This window comes from Blennius ocellaris (genome assembly GCF_963422515.1).
Source record: "Blennius ocellaris genome assembly, chromosome: 10".
In the NCBI taxonomy this organism is placed as follows: domain Eukaryota; kingdom Metazoa; phylum Chordata; class Actinopteri; order Blenniiformes; family Blenniidae; genus Blennius; species Blennius ocellaris.
The window spans coordinates 15,745,275-15,762,155 of record NC_137659.1 but is presented as its reverse complement, the minus strand read 5'-3'; the positions used below and the strand labels follow the sequence as shown (position 1 = coordinate 15,762,155).

The 16,881-nt window shown below is 41.2% G+C and overlaps 1 protein-coding gene across 1 annotated transcript; it reads left to right on the top strand.

Annotated features, from left to right (window-relative positions):
• Positions 1–438: 438 nt before the first annotated feature.
• On the top strand, positions 439–16,352 carry LOC308135486 (vasoactive intestinal polypeptide receptor-like; the record flags this gene model as incomplete). Its single annotated transcript, XM_080503504.1, has 13 exons — positions 439–498; positions 2,055–2,148; positions 3,088–3,201; positions 8,340–8,446; positions 8,595–8,692; positions 10,059–10,188; positions 12,904–13,057; positions 13,927–13,987; positions 14,813–14,879; positions 14,961–15,052; positions 15,260–15,389; positions 15,942–15,983; positions 16,161–16,352. The coding sequence occupies 13 exons, from the start codon at positions 439–441 to the stop codon at positions 16,350–16,352; spliced, it is 1,341 nt and encodes a 446-aa protein (XP_080359630.1).
• Positions 16,353–16,881: the final 529 nt, after the last annotated feature.

Sequence of the window (16,881 nt, the reverse complement as noted above, 5' to 3'; positions counted from 1 at the left end):
CACACACACAGAGAGAGAGAGAGAGAGAGAGAGAGAGAGAGAGAGAGAGAGAGAGAGAGAGAGAGTAATCAGCCTTCACAATGAAGCGTAACATTGTTATCAAATAAACATATTATAACAATTAATTTGCATTTAGGACACAGTGGTCACGTCTTCGCGTCATTTTATTGGTGACTTGTTGATGGCGCAAGGTAAAGCTCGCTCGAGTGGGAATGGGGGAGGTGGAGGAAGGGGAGGAGGAGGAGGAAGAGGAGGAGGAGGACTTCAGGAGCGGAGCAATTCACTACACAGTGCAAGAACGCACAGTTTGAGAGTAGAGACCCATTCAAACCTGCTGTCAAATCTCACTGTGCTCTCAATATCGACAAATATTGAGAATCAATTCTCGACTATACTTTTTTTTTCTTGATAATAACCCAACTTTTTTTTTTAAAGGATATGTCGGCGAAAATCTCAAGAGGCATCTTACTCCTTTGCTCCAGCATGCTGCTGAAACCTGTAAGTATATTTGAACACTTATAGCTTCTTTTTTTAATTTTATTTTGGCATCTGGTTTAATTTGGAGATTTAAAGTGGTGGAACAGCTCCACCTTTCTGTCTTGGATGCAGGACGCACCGGTGTGACCCATTTTAATTTAAATACATGATTTCAGTCTGTCCCTTACATTTGTTCACCAACGTGTTTATTTTCACAAGTTTTGGATTTTCCAAATACCATCTCAACGCAACTTCAGTGCTTGGCCAACAACCTCAAAACCTGACTCCAGTACCTTCACTTCTAGGTCTTAAACCTCAATTCATTCCCCCCCAAGCAACTTCAGCTGCCTCCATAATGGCTTCAACCAAACTGTGTTCCCCAGCTGTGATGGTTTCTCGTGACATTGGGGGTGTTTTTGAATGTCCTCTCGATCTCCTTTCATTAAATTAAGTTGGATTACCAGGAGAAGCAAAGAGGTGCGTGCAGGTCTCTCTGGCGGACGCCATGGCAACGCCTCCTCTGTCTCTCTCCTTGCTCCCTGGTCTCCACCACCCTGACCCACAAAGTGTCTCCTGTACAAAAGCACACGGGGAATCACACTAAAACTCAGATGGAGGTCAATCTCCTGGGAAACAAAAAACATTCGAACTGGTGCAAGTTTACTGACTGTTTCCTTTTTTTTTATCAATGAAAATGTAGTCATGTATGTTCCTGCAGCAACCTCAAGAGATAATGGTCATCATGGTGATCCACCTGGGGAACCTGGAGAATCCCTCCAGCGACTTGCACTGCTTAAGGCAGCCCTGATCCATCACTGTCAGCATATAGTGGAGTGGTGCAACACATTCTGCTCATTGCCTGAGGAGCCAGATGTATCATAACTTAAAGGCGAGAGTCACCTTGTGCTGGAGCCATACGGGCTCATTTTAGAGGGGGGGGGGGGGCTAACAATAGCTACCGACCATCACCCTGATTAATGCCCACAGTGAGGAGACTCATCCAGCTAAGTAGAGCCAATAAATCTTCTTGTCCTGCACACCGTTTGAGTAAATCCTGATTGTAAACGCAACTACGTATTGAATCGCCGTATGTACGACGACTTCCTCCACGATATGCAAACCTTGGGGAATACCCCCGCCACGGTGGAGGCAAAGATACAAGATTGATTATGTGACTTGAATCCGATTTGGTGAATAATGACAGGGATCAGCATGACGGATGAAAGATGTGTTTACCTTGGTATGAGACTGTGACTGCACAGCAGGATGCATGAGTTTGGACACTACTGGGCAACTTCAAATAGATTTTCATCTTCTGCCAGGAAACACCATTAAAAACTTGGCTTTATTCACACGTCGGTCAATCCTGTATCTCAACATGACAATCTGGAGCTTAGTCCACGTTCTGCTCATTGACTGTTAATTTTTACATGTCAAAATGAAGGTTATCTTCTTATGTTTCTTTATGAACATGTCATTTGGTCATTGCTTTGCACAGTTTTTTTGTTTTTTTTATTGTAGCTGTGACTCTATCTGAAAGCTGTATGGAAAAAAGTGTGATATTTTCTTCTCCGCAGGTATTTTCAGTCCAGAACCAGATGTGCGACATGATGAGGGAAATAGACAAAGAGAGGAACATGTGTGAAGCTCAGGCTGAAAACAGAACAACAGGTACATCGTCTGCTTTCTCCTGTGTTTTACCACGACCTGCTTTTGGGTGGCAGCATGTTGTAGGTCTTTAAGTCCCCTCATTGTCTTTGTTTGACATTTTGAAGATCTTATTATGTCACAAATACAGAATGTTTAGAAAATTCCAATCATTAAACTGATTTGTTTTTGTTTTGTTTTTTGTTGTTCATCACCGTTAAGGATTAAATTACACGCCGCTAAGTGCGGCTTTGCAAACTTGCAGCACGCGGCTGATGATTATCTGCTGCAGAGATAATTGTGCATTGAGCCTCTGTTACCTCTGTGGGACTGAAACCTTGTTTATTATAACTGAAGAAATTCAGAAGTCATTAAACACTCATTATCTGTTTGTTTTTTTTAGATTTTGGCGTCTCATGCAAAGTATGAATTCTAGTGGATCGAGATTTTTTATTTTTTTTTATTTTTAGCGGTTCTTCAGGGTGATGCTGCGGATGATCACCTGGCAAAGTGATTTATCACTGAGAGGAACTGTAGAGCAGGTGTTTGAATTGAAGTGCGTGTGTGTGTGTGTGTGTGTGTGTGTGTGTGTGTGTGTGTGTGTGTGTGTGTGTGTGTGTGTGTGTGTGTGTGTGTCTGCGTGCGTGCATGTGTACACACAGACACACACACACACACACACACACACCCAATGGAAAGACATGAATACAAGTGGGTGGTGAAGAACCTGGAGCTGTTTTCTGTTTTATTAGTCATGGAGGCAGTACGTTAACACGGGTCATCTGCTGTTATGAACCCAAATGCTGGCCTGAGCTCAACACAGTGCGGCTGCCATGAGAGCTCCTGTGTCCTCCATAAAGGAAACCTCCTTTATTTTATGTGAATCTTTCAAAGAATTTTGGGGGAATTTTCCTTTGTTTGACATGTGACGAGCTGCCTTTTGTCTCTGCGTTTCTCCCTCAGGTTGCAATGGGACCTGGGACAAGATCACCTGCTGGCCCAGCGCCGACGTTGGAGAGGTGGTTACCATCCCCTGCCCGAAATACTTCTTTTACTTCTCCGGGGATGTGACTCCACGTAAGCGTCAACTTTATTATTACGGACTATGAATTATGGGCTGGCAGGTCAGAGAGCGAAAGTCAGAACAATATTTTCTATTTCTATTTTATGTAAACATTAAAAAAGAGATTATTCAAATTGAAGTATTCATGTGTCTTTGACACCCGCTGATGCTTTAGATGAAATATCTAAATAAACTATGGCGTTTACATTTTGACATTAAGAATAGAGAAAGGTGGTAGAGTCAGAAATAGAGCAAGGTCTACAACAGTAGGAGACTGGTTTGATAAAGAAACACATAAACTATAACTATCAATACTGTAGGGTTTTTTTTTCCTTAGTAAAACTGTTTGTTGAGTCGACTGACCACTTTAGTTCAAGAATTTACAAATTGTGGGCCCTGGCCTCAGTGGATCTAAACACCAGTTATAGTAAATAAATGCATAATGTTAAAAAAAACAACCAAATACAGTATTTCCCTGAATGTAACAAATTGAGGAAAGTAGAGACTTAAAGTGTCGGTAATTTACAGAAAAATATTTCTCCTGGAATCTCAGGTGAGATGCACAGCGGAGAATAAACAACTGACTTAGATCCCTCCTGTGGAAATATGACTTCTGCAGAATCGTAATCCTTTTCAAACTAGACTGGCCGCCAATGTTTGCCAACACTTCCCCTCTGGACTTAATAACGTGGAACATGTTGTGGGTGAAGCTTGTATTCATACCGAGTGTCCAAACAGTGGATTGATCTGAAGTGTTCAAACATCTATCATATAGCTGCTACTGTCAAGAAGAAAAAGGAACGAACAAGTCATATACAAGTTATCTTTAGAGGCAAAAAAAACAAAAAACAGTTTCAGCGATGACAATATATCTCCTTTTGCCAATCCTTCATCCATATGTTGGTCGATATGAAATTCAATGAGGACGACTAGTCCTGGAAGAAGGCGTTATGATTCACACTTTCAAAGAAAGAAAACAAAAGACAGAGATGCTGCAATACATATTAATCATCCTTCGACCTCCATTTTACTATTGTTCCCTGCTTCTGATGTCAGTTTCCTTATATTTCATATACGAGACTACAAATAGGAACTATTAAAGTGATGCACCACCTCCCTGTGGCTCATACCCACGATGCATACAGGTCCATTATAATGACCTGTTTTCGACAGACTGTGTTGTAAATCATAAACATTACAGAAAAACTTCAACCCGATACAGTCGTACAGAATAAAAACAGCTTCCCATCCAACCATCAAAGAGGCATTATATTTGTTTGTCCGTCTTTTAATCCGTGAAAGCCTCAGAGGGAAACGGTGTTAATTAAGAATGGAGGTGTCGGCTGTTCGGGAGATTTCACTGGCGGCGTTGCAATGTGTTTGTAGTTCTTGGCATTCCCTTGTGAGACTCCTGCACATCTCATTTTGTCACCGAGTACCAAACCAACCCTGCTCAGTCTAATTGTGGCGTAGGAGTTGACAAAGTTGGTGTGTTTTCAGTCAATTTGGAGGAAATCCTCAATTTCATCGTTAATCTTAGAGAACTATTACAAGCTGATTTAAATTAAAAGAAAAAAAAATAAACAGACATGGCTCTCTAAAGCTTTATTCAATTTCAAAAGAAATAGTTAATCTTTGTATTTGAGGGCTTTATGTACTCACCTGTGCAGTAACCCCCCCCCCCCCCCCCAAAAAAAAAAAAAGTGCTAAGCCCTTTTTCAGCTCAATGTACTGTGACGACAATCCTGCATTTTTGACATGCAGGGTTTTTGTTGTTGCTGTTGGTTTAATAGAGTCAGACAAGGGACGTTACTAATCAAAATTACATAGCATGTAGAAACTAATGAGCCAAATATGCATACATCCACCACTTCCACAATACATCAAACATGGTTTATTAGAAAATGTCGATCAGGCATGTTCTTGCCTTTGATCATGCCGAGCATACCTTGTCCGTCAGGGTTCCCCCACCCCCCCCCCCCCCCCCCCCCCTCTCTCTTCCAGCGAGACGCAAATGCAGCACTAGATGTTCCGTCACCTCTGCTACCTTTGATCAAGTGGAAGGTTGCAAATTTCAGCTGTTAGTGATTACAGTGCTTCTAAGCTGAACTATGTTGAGCTCCAATGTGGACTGAGTGAAACGGCTCCAGTTGCTGTAATGGAGCCAGTGCCCCCCCCCCCGATCAAATCCGGGACATGAGAGGGTCTCGAAGCAGATATTCATCAGCAGCATGTGAAGGCTCTGTGCGGAGAAGACGGGCTGTGTGGGAAGCTGTGGTGTGACCCAGATGGGAGATACTGTGACCTGGGGGGAGGGGGGGTAGCCCTCCAGAGAAAAGAGAAGGGGACAAATGCAGAAAGACTTGATTTGTGTGCTTGGAGGCAGATGAGGTATATTTCATTGACATGTCATGGGTTCATAGGCCCTGCAGGCTGAGCAGAGACCAGGATGAGGCCCAGGGGCCGAAACTAAAAGGAGAAGTGGTTATAAGTGATGACTGCTGCACTGATGTGCGTGATATCAATAATGCAATACATCAGCTCGTCGGTGCAGGTTTCACTGATTAAATCTGTTGAAAATGGACTCAGGTAAAGGACGATAAATGAATTATCCATGGCAACATATTGAGAACCTAATTTGAGCCTTATAGAAACAAGCAAAAACAGTTGTGTTTGTGTGGCTTTGTCTCTGTAAATTCATGAATAAAAAAACCCAAATCGAATCCCAAAATAAGTTTGACACTTTTCAATGCTGCTCCCACGCCGTGAACGTATTTTAACTAAACTTTAGATTTACATTTCAAAAGAGTTTCGACAGACCGTGCTTATTGACACATCCCGAGCCATTCATTTTTTATTAGCCCCACTCACAAAAAAACAGCATTACGAAACGTGGCGCCACGGCGATTCGGAGGCCAAGTCATAAATTTAGTTGAGATAGAGTTTGCCATTCTCATGAACTCTTTACCTAGTCGGCCTAACACAAACACACAGTTATTCATCTCCTTTAACAACACAGGAGACTCACCCTCTCTGCAGGCGCAGAGTGACAGAGTGCCTGGCCGTGTCAATGCTTTCACCTTCAGGCTGGAGTATTCAGTGCATTTGGAGCCGACAGAATACACGGCGGATGGTTCATCCGCCAAGATATAATTAGAAAAGATAAAACATTTGCATCTATGGGAGGAAGACATTGACGGAGAAAAGCCCCCCCCCCCCCCCAAAAAAAAAAAAAGATTATTATGGAGTGACGAGCTCATTCGAGTTCTCCTCGCTGCTGCAGTGAAAACCCTTGCAGTCATGTTTTGTGGGATGATGAAAGCATTCTTCTGGCAATCCCTCAAACAAGCCAAATCCAGTGGTGGCATGGGCTGAAACAGCAGGGGCTTATCTTCGCCTCTTTGCCTTTGTGTCTTGTCATATTGTTTAAGGAAGCTAAGCCTTCGTCTTCTCCGCAGTGCGCCACGCAGGTATTTGACAGCTGACCAAAATTTCGATGCCAAATACGTTCTAAGACTTTGGATTGTTGGTCATTTCCCAACTTGGTCTTGATTTGATAGAGCGATACGGTTTGGAAATGTGAGGAATGTCCTCCATTTAGAATTCTGCAAGCAGCACGCGCATTAATTTGTCACCAATATGCACAGGTATTTTATTGTTTTTCTTCGTCGCGAAGATAACAGGTGAGGAAAACACTATGGATAGGCTTCACGCAACAAGAAGACTAATCAAAATCACACAGCTGTCGATCTGCTGCCTATGAGATATGCCTCATGAATGTTGGCATACACTTTCATTAATCTTGCCTCTAAATAGCCACGTTTCCCCAAACATCCACATAAAACCAACCGGGAAGGTGTGAAATTAAAGACATGTGTTAAATAGATAAATAAATAAATAAATAAGTAAATGAATAATGTATTAATAAAGATAACCTGTCGATGTCGCACCACAACTCTCAGATCTACTTATGTAGAACTCGTCTTGCCCCTTGCTCGCCCACCAACCTTCCTCCCAGCCCCGACTCTAATGAGTCCAAGACTACATTTTTACTTTCTTGCACTTAAATCTCTCGCTTTTTTTTTGTTGTCATTGGTATTTGGACTTCTGTAGAAGTGCTCCACAGAGATGTCACAAAGATTTGTCCTGCTGAGCTCCAGCTTACTGGATTTTATCGTGTTCTCGTTTCCAGTGCTCAAGAGAGCTCTTACTGCTCTCTGATGTATTTCTTTTCTTTTCTATTGATCTGCAGCTACCGGGGTGTGTAATGTCTCTTAGACTCTCTTAAGACAGATGCCTTCAGTTTTGAGTTTTCCAAAAAAAACAAACAAAAAAAACCAATTTCAGTTATATCAGTTGCTCACCACTCAGACCAAACACAGTGTCTTTTTCATCATGATCTGTTTTCATTCAAATTAAGTTTTCAATGTAAATTCAAACTATTGAAACTGGATCTCTCTCTATGCTTCATCCATCAGTGCGTACAGAGATAAAAATAAACACGCATTTTTTTGTTGTAGAGGGCTAAAGATTAACCACATAACAAGGCCATTTATCGCAGCGGCTCATTCCTTATATGAGAAAACCCAATAACAGAAGCGCCCAGTAAAATCTCCTTCAAAGTGCGTTCAGCATATTTCCAGCTTCTTACGATAGTGAATGTTCTTTTTTTGTTGGACATATTTGTACTTTGCCACCTCTGACGATCTGCTGGACGCGACCCTACTTGTTTATGAAAGCGCCCTCTTTTCTCTTAATGTTCAGTCTCGTGCACTTTGATCTTTCACCCCTGACCCCCCCTCGGGGCAAGCCAGAGAGAAAATATAGAAATATACCCTCTGGAGTGTGTGTGTATATAATTAAGAGACACACATCCACATGGGAACAAGCATCTCTGAGCCAGTTGGACAACTGATCCCCTTCAGTCATTCCTTCCACTGCTTTTTAGTGGGACTACTCCAGTGAGACCTATACATCACTGCATGACATAATTAAGTGTGAGTAAATGTGGAGTTAGTATTTGCCGTGCGGCTCATGCAGGCTACCCGCTCAACACACACACAGGCAGGCTGTTGGACATGAAACTCACTGAAGCCAACATTGCAATGCGGTTTTGTAGAGCCATGTTCACTTTTGCCCTTCGCCTCATTAGGTAACCTTTCCAAGACCTGCACGGAGCATGGATGGACCCCGATCAGCATCAACTCCTACACACTGGACTGTGGATACAATCCCAACGGCACGATGGATGAGGATACAGTCAGTATGACAACAAGCGTTTGAATCTCTTCCAGCTGGATTTCTTTTGCTTGTGATTTTTTTGTGTCAAAAGTCAAACTCAATCCAGATGAACTTTTTTTTTTGTTTTGCTTGTTTTTCACACGGTATATTTAAATATATGTTGCAGGGAGAATTCCTCGACGCCATCAAAGTGGGTTACACCATCGGTCACAGCGTGTCGCTCATGTGTCTGACTGTGGCCATCGTCATACTCTGTCTCTTCCCGTAAGGACACTCTTCAAAGTGCTTTTCTAATGTCTCTGCGTTAAAGCAAGCAAACACCTTTTGTCCATCATGTCGACCAATAAAACTGTTCACCTCATTTTACACGTTTACATGTTTAATAGAGGCTGTAATGAGAATAAGAATAAGAATGAGAATGAGAATGAGAATGAGAATGAGAATGAGAATGAGAATAAGAATAAGAATAAGAGTACCAATCAATGTGTTGGTGAACCAGGAGCCAGTGGAGCTGCTGGAGCACGGGGGTGATGTGGTGAGTGGAGTGGGGGTCCAGTAATGATCCTGCGCAGCTGAGTTTTGTATGAGTTGGAGCTTATGGAGGGTTTTTATTTTGTGGAAGGCCATGGAAAAGGGAATTACAATAGTCCAGCCTTGTGGTGGCAGTGCTGTTAGGTGGACGTTCCTGAGGTGGAAGAAAGCTGCTCGGGTGATGTTATTGAAGTGGGATAGGAATGATACAATGTTTTTCGCTGCATCATCTCACCAGATTTTGTGAGGTGAGTCATGAAACCCTGATCTCATCCGTGTCAACATCTCTGAGCAGTCTTGTGCGAGCAGCTGCAAAGTCGATCCATCAGAAGTCGGAGCCCTTCGAGTGGCTGCCGTTGTTTGCAGGAGAGTCCTGCTTGATCTCCGGGCAGGAGGTCACAGAAGAAGATAACATAAGCAGAATACAAACAGCTGCATGGGGAATGTTTGTCTGCCACGAGGCCAATAAATAGGGGATGTGTTTACGTCTTGGGGCTATAAAATGTCAATACTTTGACTTTTTGGAGCAGAGAGGCAGGAAGCAGCCAGTAGATACAGTGTTGTCGCACCATGACTCCTACTGATGGTTTACAACAATTCACCCCACGTTGGCAGCTCCGCAGGAAAACATTGGTTTGAATGCACACGCAGGGAAGAAAATCTACATTCTGAAACCCTGAAACACTCATTTGTATTTTGAAACAAATACCCAGCGCAGATATTCAGAGGTGTTTGTTATATATTATAATTTGCTTTAAATTAGCAATCTATCTATCTATCAATCAATCTATTAATCAATGATTCAACAGACTAGACTCTACTAGACTCGACTAGAATAGAATAGAATAGAAAAGAACAGAATAGGATAGGATAGTATAGAATAGAAGAGAAGAGAAAAAAAATTCTATCAATGATGTTTTTGGGATTATTGTTTTTAGGGTCAGTATTTACTTGTCGTCTGTGATTACCTCCTTTTGGGACATTTTGTCTGCATAGGTTCAATTAAAAAAATCATCCAATTCTTTATTAATGTAGAGGAATTCACAGAGGAATTATTTCCAATTTGGAAACTGAAGCGTCTTCTTGTATCTTTCTGCAGGAAGCTGCACTGCACAAGAAACTACATCCACATGCATCTCTTTGTGTCTTTCATACTGAAGGCAGTGACTGTGTTCATCAAGGACGTGGTTCTCTATGATGTGGGAGAGACACAGAACTGCCAGTCACCCGTAAGTCTCCTGTTGTCTCATATTTCTGCCTTATCAACATGCCGGATCTGTTTGTGAGTTTGTACAGTTTGTACTTGCATTTTTTTTTCTTTTCTCCACTTTCCTTCTTTCTGTTCTTACCTGAGCAGGTGCGCGCTCGTACGTCGCCGTCTCAAACGGATTGTTTTGGCGTTTACTTAACATTTTGGGTGTAGCAGTGTTTACTGAGTCTTTTCTCCTCCTGGGATAGTGTTTCCACATTCGAACGTCCAGCAGGATGTTGTGAGAGTTCCTGTTTGCTGAGCATTAAGCCTGAACTGCCGACAGCGTTCGCAAATCACATTCATAGCTCTGATGTCCAGGTTTATTCCCTTTATCTAAGATCACAGCCGTAATATAAACGTCAAGTTAAGATAAGGCGTTGGATATCACCACGGCTTCATGTAAATGTAGTTTTATACTTGATCAAGTCATCAACGTCAGTGTTGTTTTCTCAGCTCTTGTTCTGGCTTAATCCACAGCTTTATCACTCGAGGGTGAGATCAGCAGACAGTAAATCACCTGCTTTAGCCCTCTGTGTGTGACTGCTGATTGTTAACGGATAAGTACTGATATTTCCTCTTCAGGGTTTACAGCCCGTCCTGCCCCAAACGCAGTTTATAAATCTCTCATCTTTTTTTTTCAACTTGAGAAGCCGGATATTAATAAACTATGAGCTTTTTTCCCCCTCAGATTGATCTTAATGTAAATACATCCAGCACCTTCAGTATGTTCCCTTTAAATGTATTGGTAGAAAGTCCCAGCATCGCTCGGTCAAAGAATTTACAATAGTTGCAGATTGTTAAATATTAAACTTCCCACCGAAAAACTTTGAATTGAATGACAGAATTGTTTAATGTCACAGGATTAGAACTAAACTTGCATTGGCGTAAGTATTTGCACATGTACCAATGGCCCTATTGTGTTTATTTCTGATGCAAGTTAAGAGTGACGCAAAGTGCAGTGGAGCACAGACTCACTTCGCTTCAGTGTTAAAGCTTCTGATTCTGCTTAATATCTATGTGAGACATAAAGACTGATACTGCTCTCATATCAGCCGGTTAAATATAAAACCCACAGCCTGAATCCACATTACTCGAGACAGGACAAGCTCGTTTTACAATTGCCAGTCAGAACGTATAAAGCTGAATATTTCTGGCTTTGCTGCTTTAATAATTAGTTAAATCTGCTGCTGGTTCATTAGTGATCAATTTAAAAACAGCATGTCTGTACGTTATCAGACCAACTGAATCGCTCTCGAGTCCAGGACAGGGACAGGACGTGAATTTTATATGATGATTGCAACTTGTGTAGAAATATGTTAGATGAATGTGAAAAAAAAGGCTGTTTTGGAGCAGGGTTGGATTTACATATGGAGAGTCAAATAACAAAATGAATGAATGGAAGTGATGGACGTCATTTTCTTGAACCTCAAACTTTTCTTGCCTTCAGTTTAGCAACTACAAGACGATGTTAACTGCATTTTGCCATCGTTACAATGAGCCAGTGATATAAAGTCTATCTTCCAAGAGAAACCACTATTTTCTCCTAACCAAAGTGTGTTTGTGTCTTAATGTGTTTGCTGTTCCCTCATTATTTGACTGAACATCCAAACATCCGAATACAGCAATTTTTCTCAAGGCATATTCTTATTTGCACTGCTCAGCTAAATCAAGCCAGATATTGCTTTATAATAAAATGAAAGAGTGAGCTCAACAATGGTTCATTATATGCTTCCGGTTTGTTTACACCATTATCACCTCTCATTAAACTGTGACCAAATGACGTTAATTCGAGCCTTTAAGGCTTTAAAACTGACATTATTTAATCCCTCCCTTCATAATCGTTTTCTGTATTTGTGTGTTTTTGCTTTGGAACTGGTTGCAATGTGATTTCACCCTAACATTTGGCTCATAACGAAGAATTGCGTGCATAAGTCCAAATTAGTAAAGCCAGTGTGTCCAATCCAGGCCCTGTTAAGGCCAACGTGCTGCATTTTTTATTGTCTTCCTGCTGCAACACCAGAATCGAATGTATTTGTCAATGAAAGCCTGATGGTGAGCCACGTTACATCCAGGTGTTCTGCAGCAGAGAGATGTTGAAAATATGAAGGGCCAGTATTTGACCAGCTGATAGTTGGGGAAAAGTCAAAGTTCATCCTGGACGAGTCACCAGTCTGCCACACAGACAACTGCACTTGCACACACGCAAGTCCATTTTAGAATCACCAGTTTGCCTCACACAACAAAGACAACATCCTTGGGAGGGCGGTGGTGAACCTGGAACCGAGGGTCTTTGCAACTATGTATCGATCGAGTGATCAACAGAAAGTTCTTCAGTTTTGTTGTTTGAGGACGTTCACATATATTCAGCTCTCAACATACACCAAATGTGGATTATTATGTATTATTGCTAAACGTGCATGGAAACCTGAGCCGCAGCTCTGCTTATGTTATGCTCGTGCTCACGGACTCACCTGTCAGTGCGGGCTTTGCGTGGTGAATTGTCAATTCTAACAGATTGGTTTCTTCCGAGTGACTCATCGATATCTATTATGCATAATCTAATAAGATATTCACTGTGTCGCCTCATTCACCGCTAACAGAAGTTGTTTGCACCGTTTGAATTGTTTTAGAAATGCATCCGTCTCCATTTGTTGACGATACAAAAACTCATTAACATGCAAATGTGTTGTAGATGGGCTGCAAGGTGGTGGTGGTCTTCTTCCAGTATGGGATCATGGCGAGCTACTTCTGGCTACTGGTGGAGGGCCTCTATCTCCACGCTCTGTTAGCCGTCTCCTTCTTCTCCGAGAGGAAGTACTTCTGGTGGTACATCCTTATTGGTTGGGGTACGTGGAAGCCACTGTACCAAACATCCATAAATACTGATGGTCTCTAGAGTCTCATTTATCAAGAATCCATGTCTCTCAGTATTTGGGAGTATTCCAGTGAGACATACATCAGATGTGTTGTTTACTCCGTGCTACCACAGTAGTAACTTATATGACCATATGTAAATGGGTTTATGAGTGAGATTTTACACACGCATATGTTTTAGGAATACACTGAGGCTCTTGATTTGCATATGAATGGTTCCTTGTGAGATGAGCAGAAGCAGGCAGGTGGCACTCTGCTCTTGTTGTCATTCAAATCCAAACAGCAAACCGCTTTAAGAATTTATTTGCGGACATAAAATGGCAGGATATAATAGAGTACATCTTGAGCTAAGAGATCAAACAAGTACTCTTGAACTTTGTACATTAGAAAATAGATGCTTTCCATTTCTCAGCAAGCCTCTGAAGAGGGTATTCATACTCATGAACCCTTGAGTGCTTTCATCTTCAGAACAAACAGACAATCTGTTTACCATGCCAACACTTTTGAATGCACGTTTAATCTCCATGTTTTTTCTCTCGTCATTATTCATCAATAAACTTCATCCATTGGACTGAACCGTGTCACCCAGCAAGAACAGTAATTTATTGAAGTAGACAATTGAACCAATATTATTTCCATCCAGCTTATAAAATTCTTTGAAAACAGAAAAGCTACTCAGAATGCAATACTGCTTTGTCTGCGAACAATATTGCACAGTGTATACATGTGCAAGGTTAACCTTGCCAAGTTGCCGCAATGTTTACTTGAACACGGTTTAGACCGTTATTTTATTTGAATGACACATGTTACAGCCAATTATGTCTGTCTTATATGTTTGCAGGGGCTCCGGCTGTCTTTATCTCTGCATGGGTGATTACAAAGGCTTATCTAAATCACCCGGGGTGAGACATCTATTGTTCTTGTTTTAATCTCACTGATTTAGATGACTTTATCATTTCCAACTGTGTCATTTCAGGCTAAATTGACTCTGTTTAGATTTTGTTTGGAACATATGATCACTAAAACTGCATAAAAATTTTATTATTTATGTTTAAAGCACATTTTCAGTCCAAATATTAATCTAATATCAGTCAGAAGTTATAATTCAACTACTCATTAATAATTTGCAGTTAAAAAAAGAACCATGTTATACTACACGTAAACAATTTTATGTATATTTATGATTTTGTGTGAGCAACAAGAATAGACAGTGTTTATTGACTTTCCTGTGTGAGTGCACAATGAAGTGAACCAAATGAAACACAGGATAAAATTGCTACTACAATGAATACAATTGCACGCTTGATGAAATAGTCATAAATGTTTAACTAAACACGGCTGAATTACAGTCATGCGGGTATTTCTTATTGTTCACACCCACCGCGGGATATTGAAATTAATGAGCTATTCATCATTTATTAAAACAGAATAATGAAAAGACAGAACCACATTAAAGTTTATGGGGCACGTCTCTTTAATGCCATATTTGATACAAATAAAATGAGGAGTGTTGTTATTTAAGAATATAAGTACAATCTTCTTGAGATCTGAAATTCTTCTTTATTTTTTGAATGATTGAAATGTAGATACTGTATTTGCACATAGGTAAAATTGCTCCCAATACAACAATTCAAATCTTTAATCATCTTAGCACACTTTAAATGTTTTGCTTCTTCTGAGATTTATTTTTTTGTAGAATCACTTTTGTGTTTCCCGTCTGATATCAGATGCTGGGAAATCATTGATGACAGTCCATGGTGGATCATCAAAACACCCATTTTAGTCACTATACTTGTGAGTTACACCAGAGCTTCTCAAATACGTCCTCTCATACTCGCTGTGTGTAATTTGATACTAACACTACTCTCATGTTAGGTGAACTTTTTTCTCTTCATGTGTATCATCCGGATTTTGCGACAGAAGATGAACTGTCCTGACATCGGGAGAAAGGAATCCAATCAGTACTCGTAGGTTTTCAGTGCCATGACTGTCAACATTTCTGGCATTTCTGAGTTTCAGCCGTTTCTTATCAGGTGACATAATGGATTACTTTTCCCCCCCTGTGGATACATTTTGGTGTTGAGCAAGAGCTTCGGGACAAATACAGCTTTGGTTTGAGTTTGTCTGGATTTCGTCAAGCCTTCTCTTCACTGTTCAGTGTTCTTCTGTTTCAGGAGGCTGGCGAAATCCACACTCTTGCTGATACCACTCTTTGGTGTCAATTACATCATTTTTGCCTTCATCCCCGACCACATACACCGACAAGTGAGGATGGTGTTCGATCTGATTCTGGGCTCATTTCAGGTAACGTCACTCGACAATGAGGCACATCGGCTACTCTTGATAAATGTCAGTCAGAGGCAGAACTTGTGTCATGTCCAGCATGTAACCATACAACCAACAGAAGTAAAAAAAAAAAAAAAAAGTCTGTTTTATTTGCCTCCAAAGTTAGATGAAAACAGTTTGGCATTGATGATGACAGCTTGTCTGATTAAGCAAATGAATGGTCAGTTTGGTTGACGTTTCATTTTCAATGCTTGAATAATGACTTTGCTGATTTATAGAGATTTAAATTGAATGGTAACACTGAGTGCAAAGTGCAAGAATAGAAATCTGGCAATGGAAAGTTTTCTTAATTTATACCGGTTTTAGCTCAGAGTGATATCTCGTGCTTTCCCAGAATTTCCCAGAGATCAAAATGATGAAAATCCTGTCTGAGCACGACGTCGGTTGTAATCTTACCGTCATTATTCATTTACAAATATTTTGAGTGTTTCCCCGGCTGTGCTATCACACTGTTGTTGCTTTGTAGCAGCGACTCTTATGCAGCGCTGCATTTCTTCTTTCTTTCAACAGGGTTTTGTCGTCGCGGTCCTGTACTGCTTTTTGAATGGAGAGGTAGGCAATTTAAAGCAAAACACACAGGTCTTAAAGCTATTTACTGTCCTTTTCAGTCCTGTAGTCTCATTTTAACTCAACCTGCTGTGTTCCCTATGCTCTTAAACACCCCCTCCCCATACACACACACACACACACTTCATATTGTGTTTATCTACCTCTCCATGTCTCCCGCAGGTACAATCAGAGATTAAGCGTAAATGGCGCAGATGGATGCTGCAGAGGTTCCTGGGTGCAGACACTAAGTACCAGCAACCCTCCATAGGGAGCAACGGTAACAACTTCAGTACTCAGATCACCATGCTGACCAAGAGCAGCCCCACCACACGGCGGACATCTGCATGTCAGGAGCACCTCTCCACTATCTGACAGCCTCCGTGCGCTGGATGTGTGGCTGGTCGTGCACGGTTGCAATCCAATGGATATTGGCTACTAAGGTTCAGATAAATGTTTTTTATATTGAAGCTTATATTTTTTTTGCTGCAAATAAATTAGCAGTCAAAAATGACCAGAAGCCAGCTTGAAACGGCATCTACGTATAACCAGTATGGAAACGTTAAAAAAAAAAAGAAAAAAAGGAACATTTCGGTTAGCCTTTGAGTACGGAGCTATTTTCACAATAGTGGAGGTTGACTGCAGAGACAGGTAGGTACGTGATGGAGGCCAGTATTGCAAAGATGTATAGACAAAGAGATTAGCTCGTTTTCCAGTATTAATGCTTCGTTGAAATCACGAAGATGAGCCAAGTCAAACTCGCTGCTGGGAAGATGCATGCAATCTAAGGCTCCATTTACTGCAGGCCAAAAGGTCTTTCACAACACTATTATCGGTGGAGTGAGGGAAAAAGAACAGGGACTCTTGGCTGGGCATTTTCCATGATGTTAAGTGAAAGATTGGA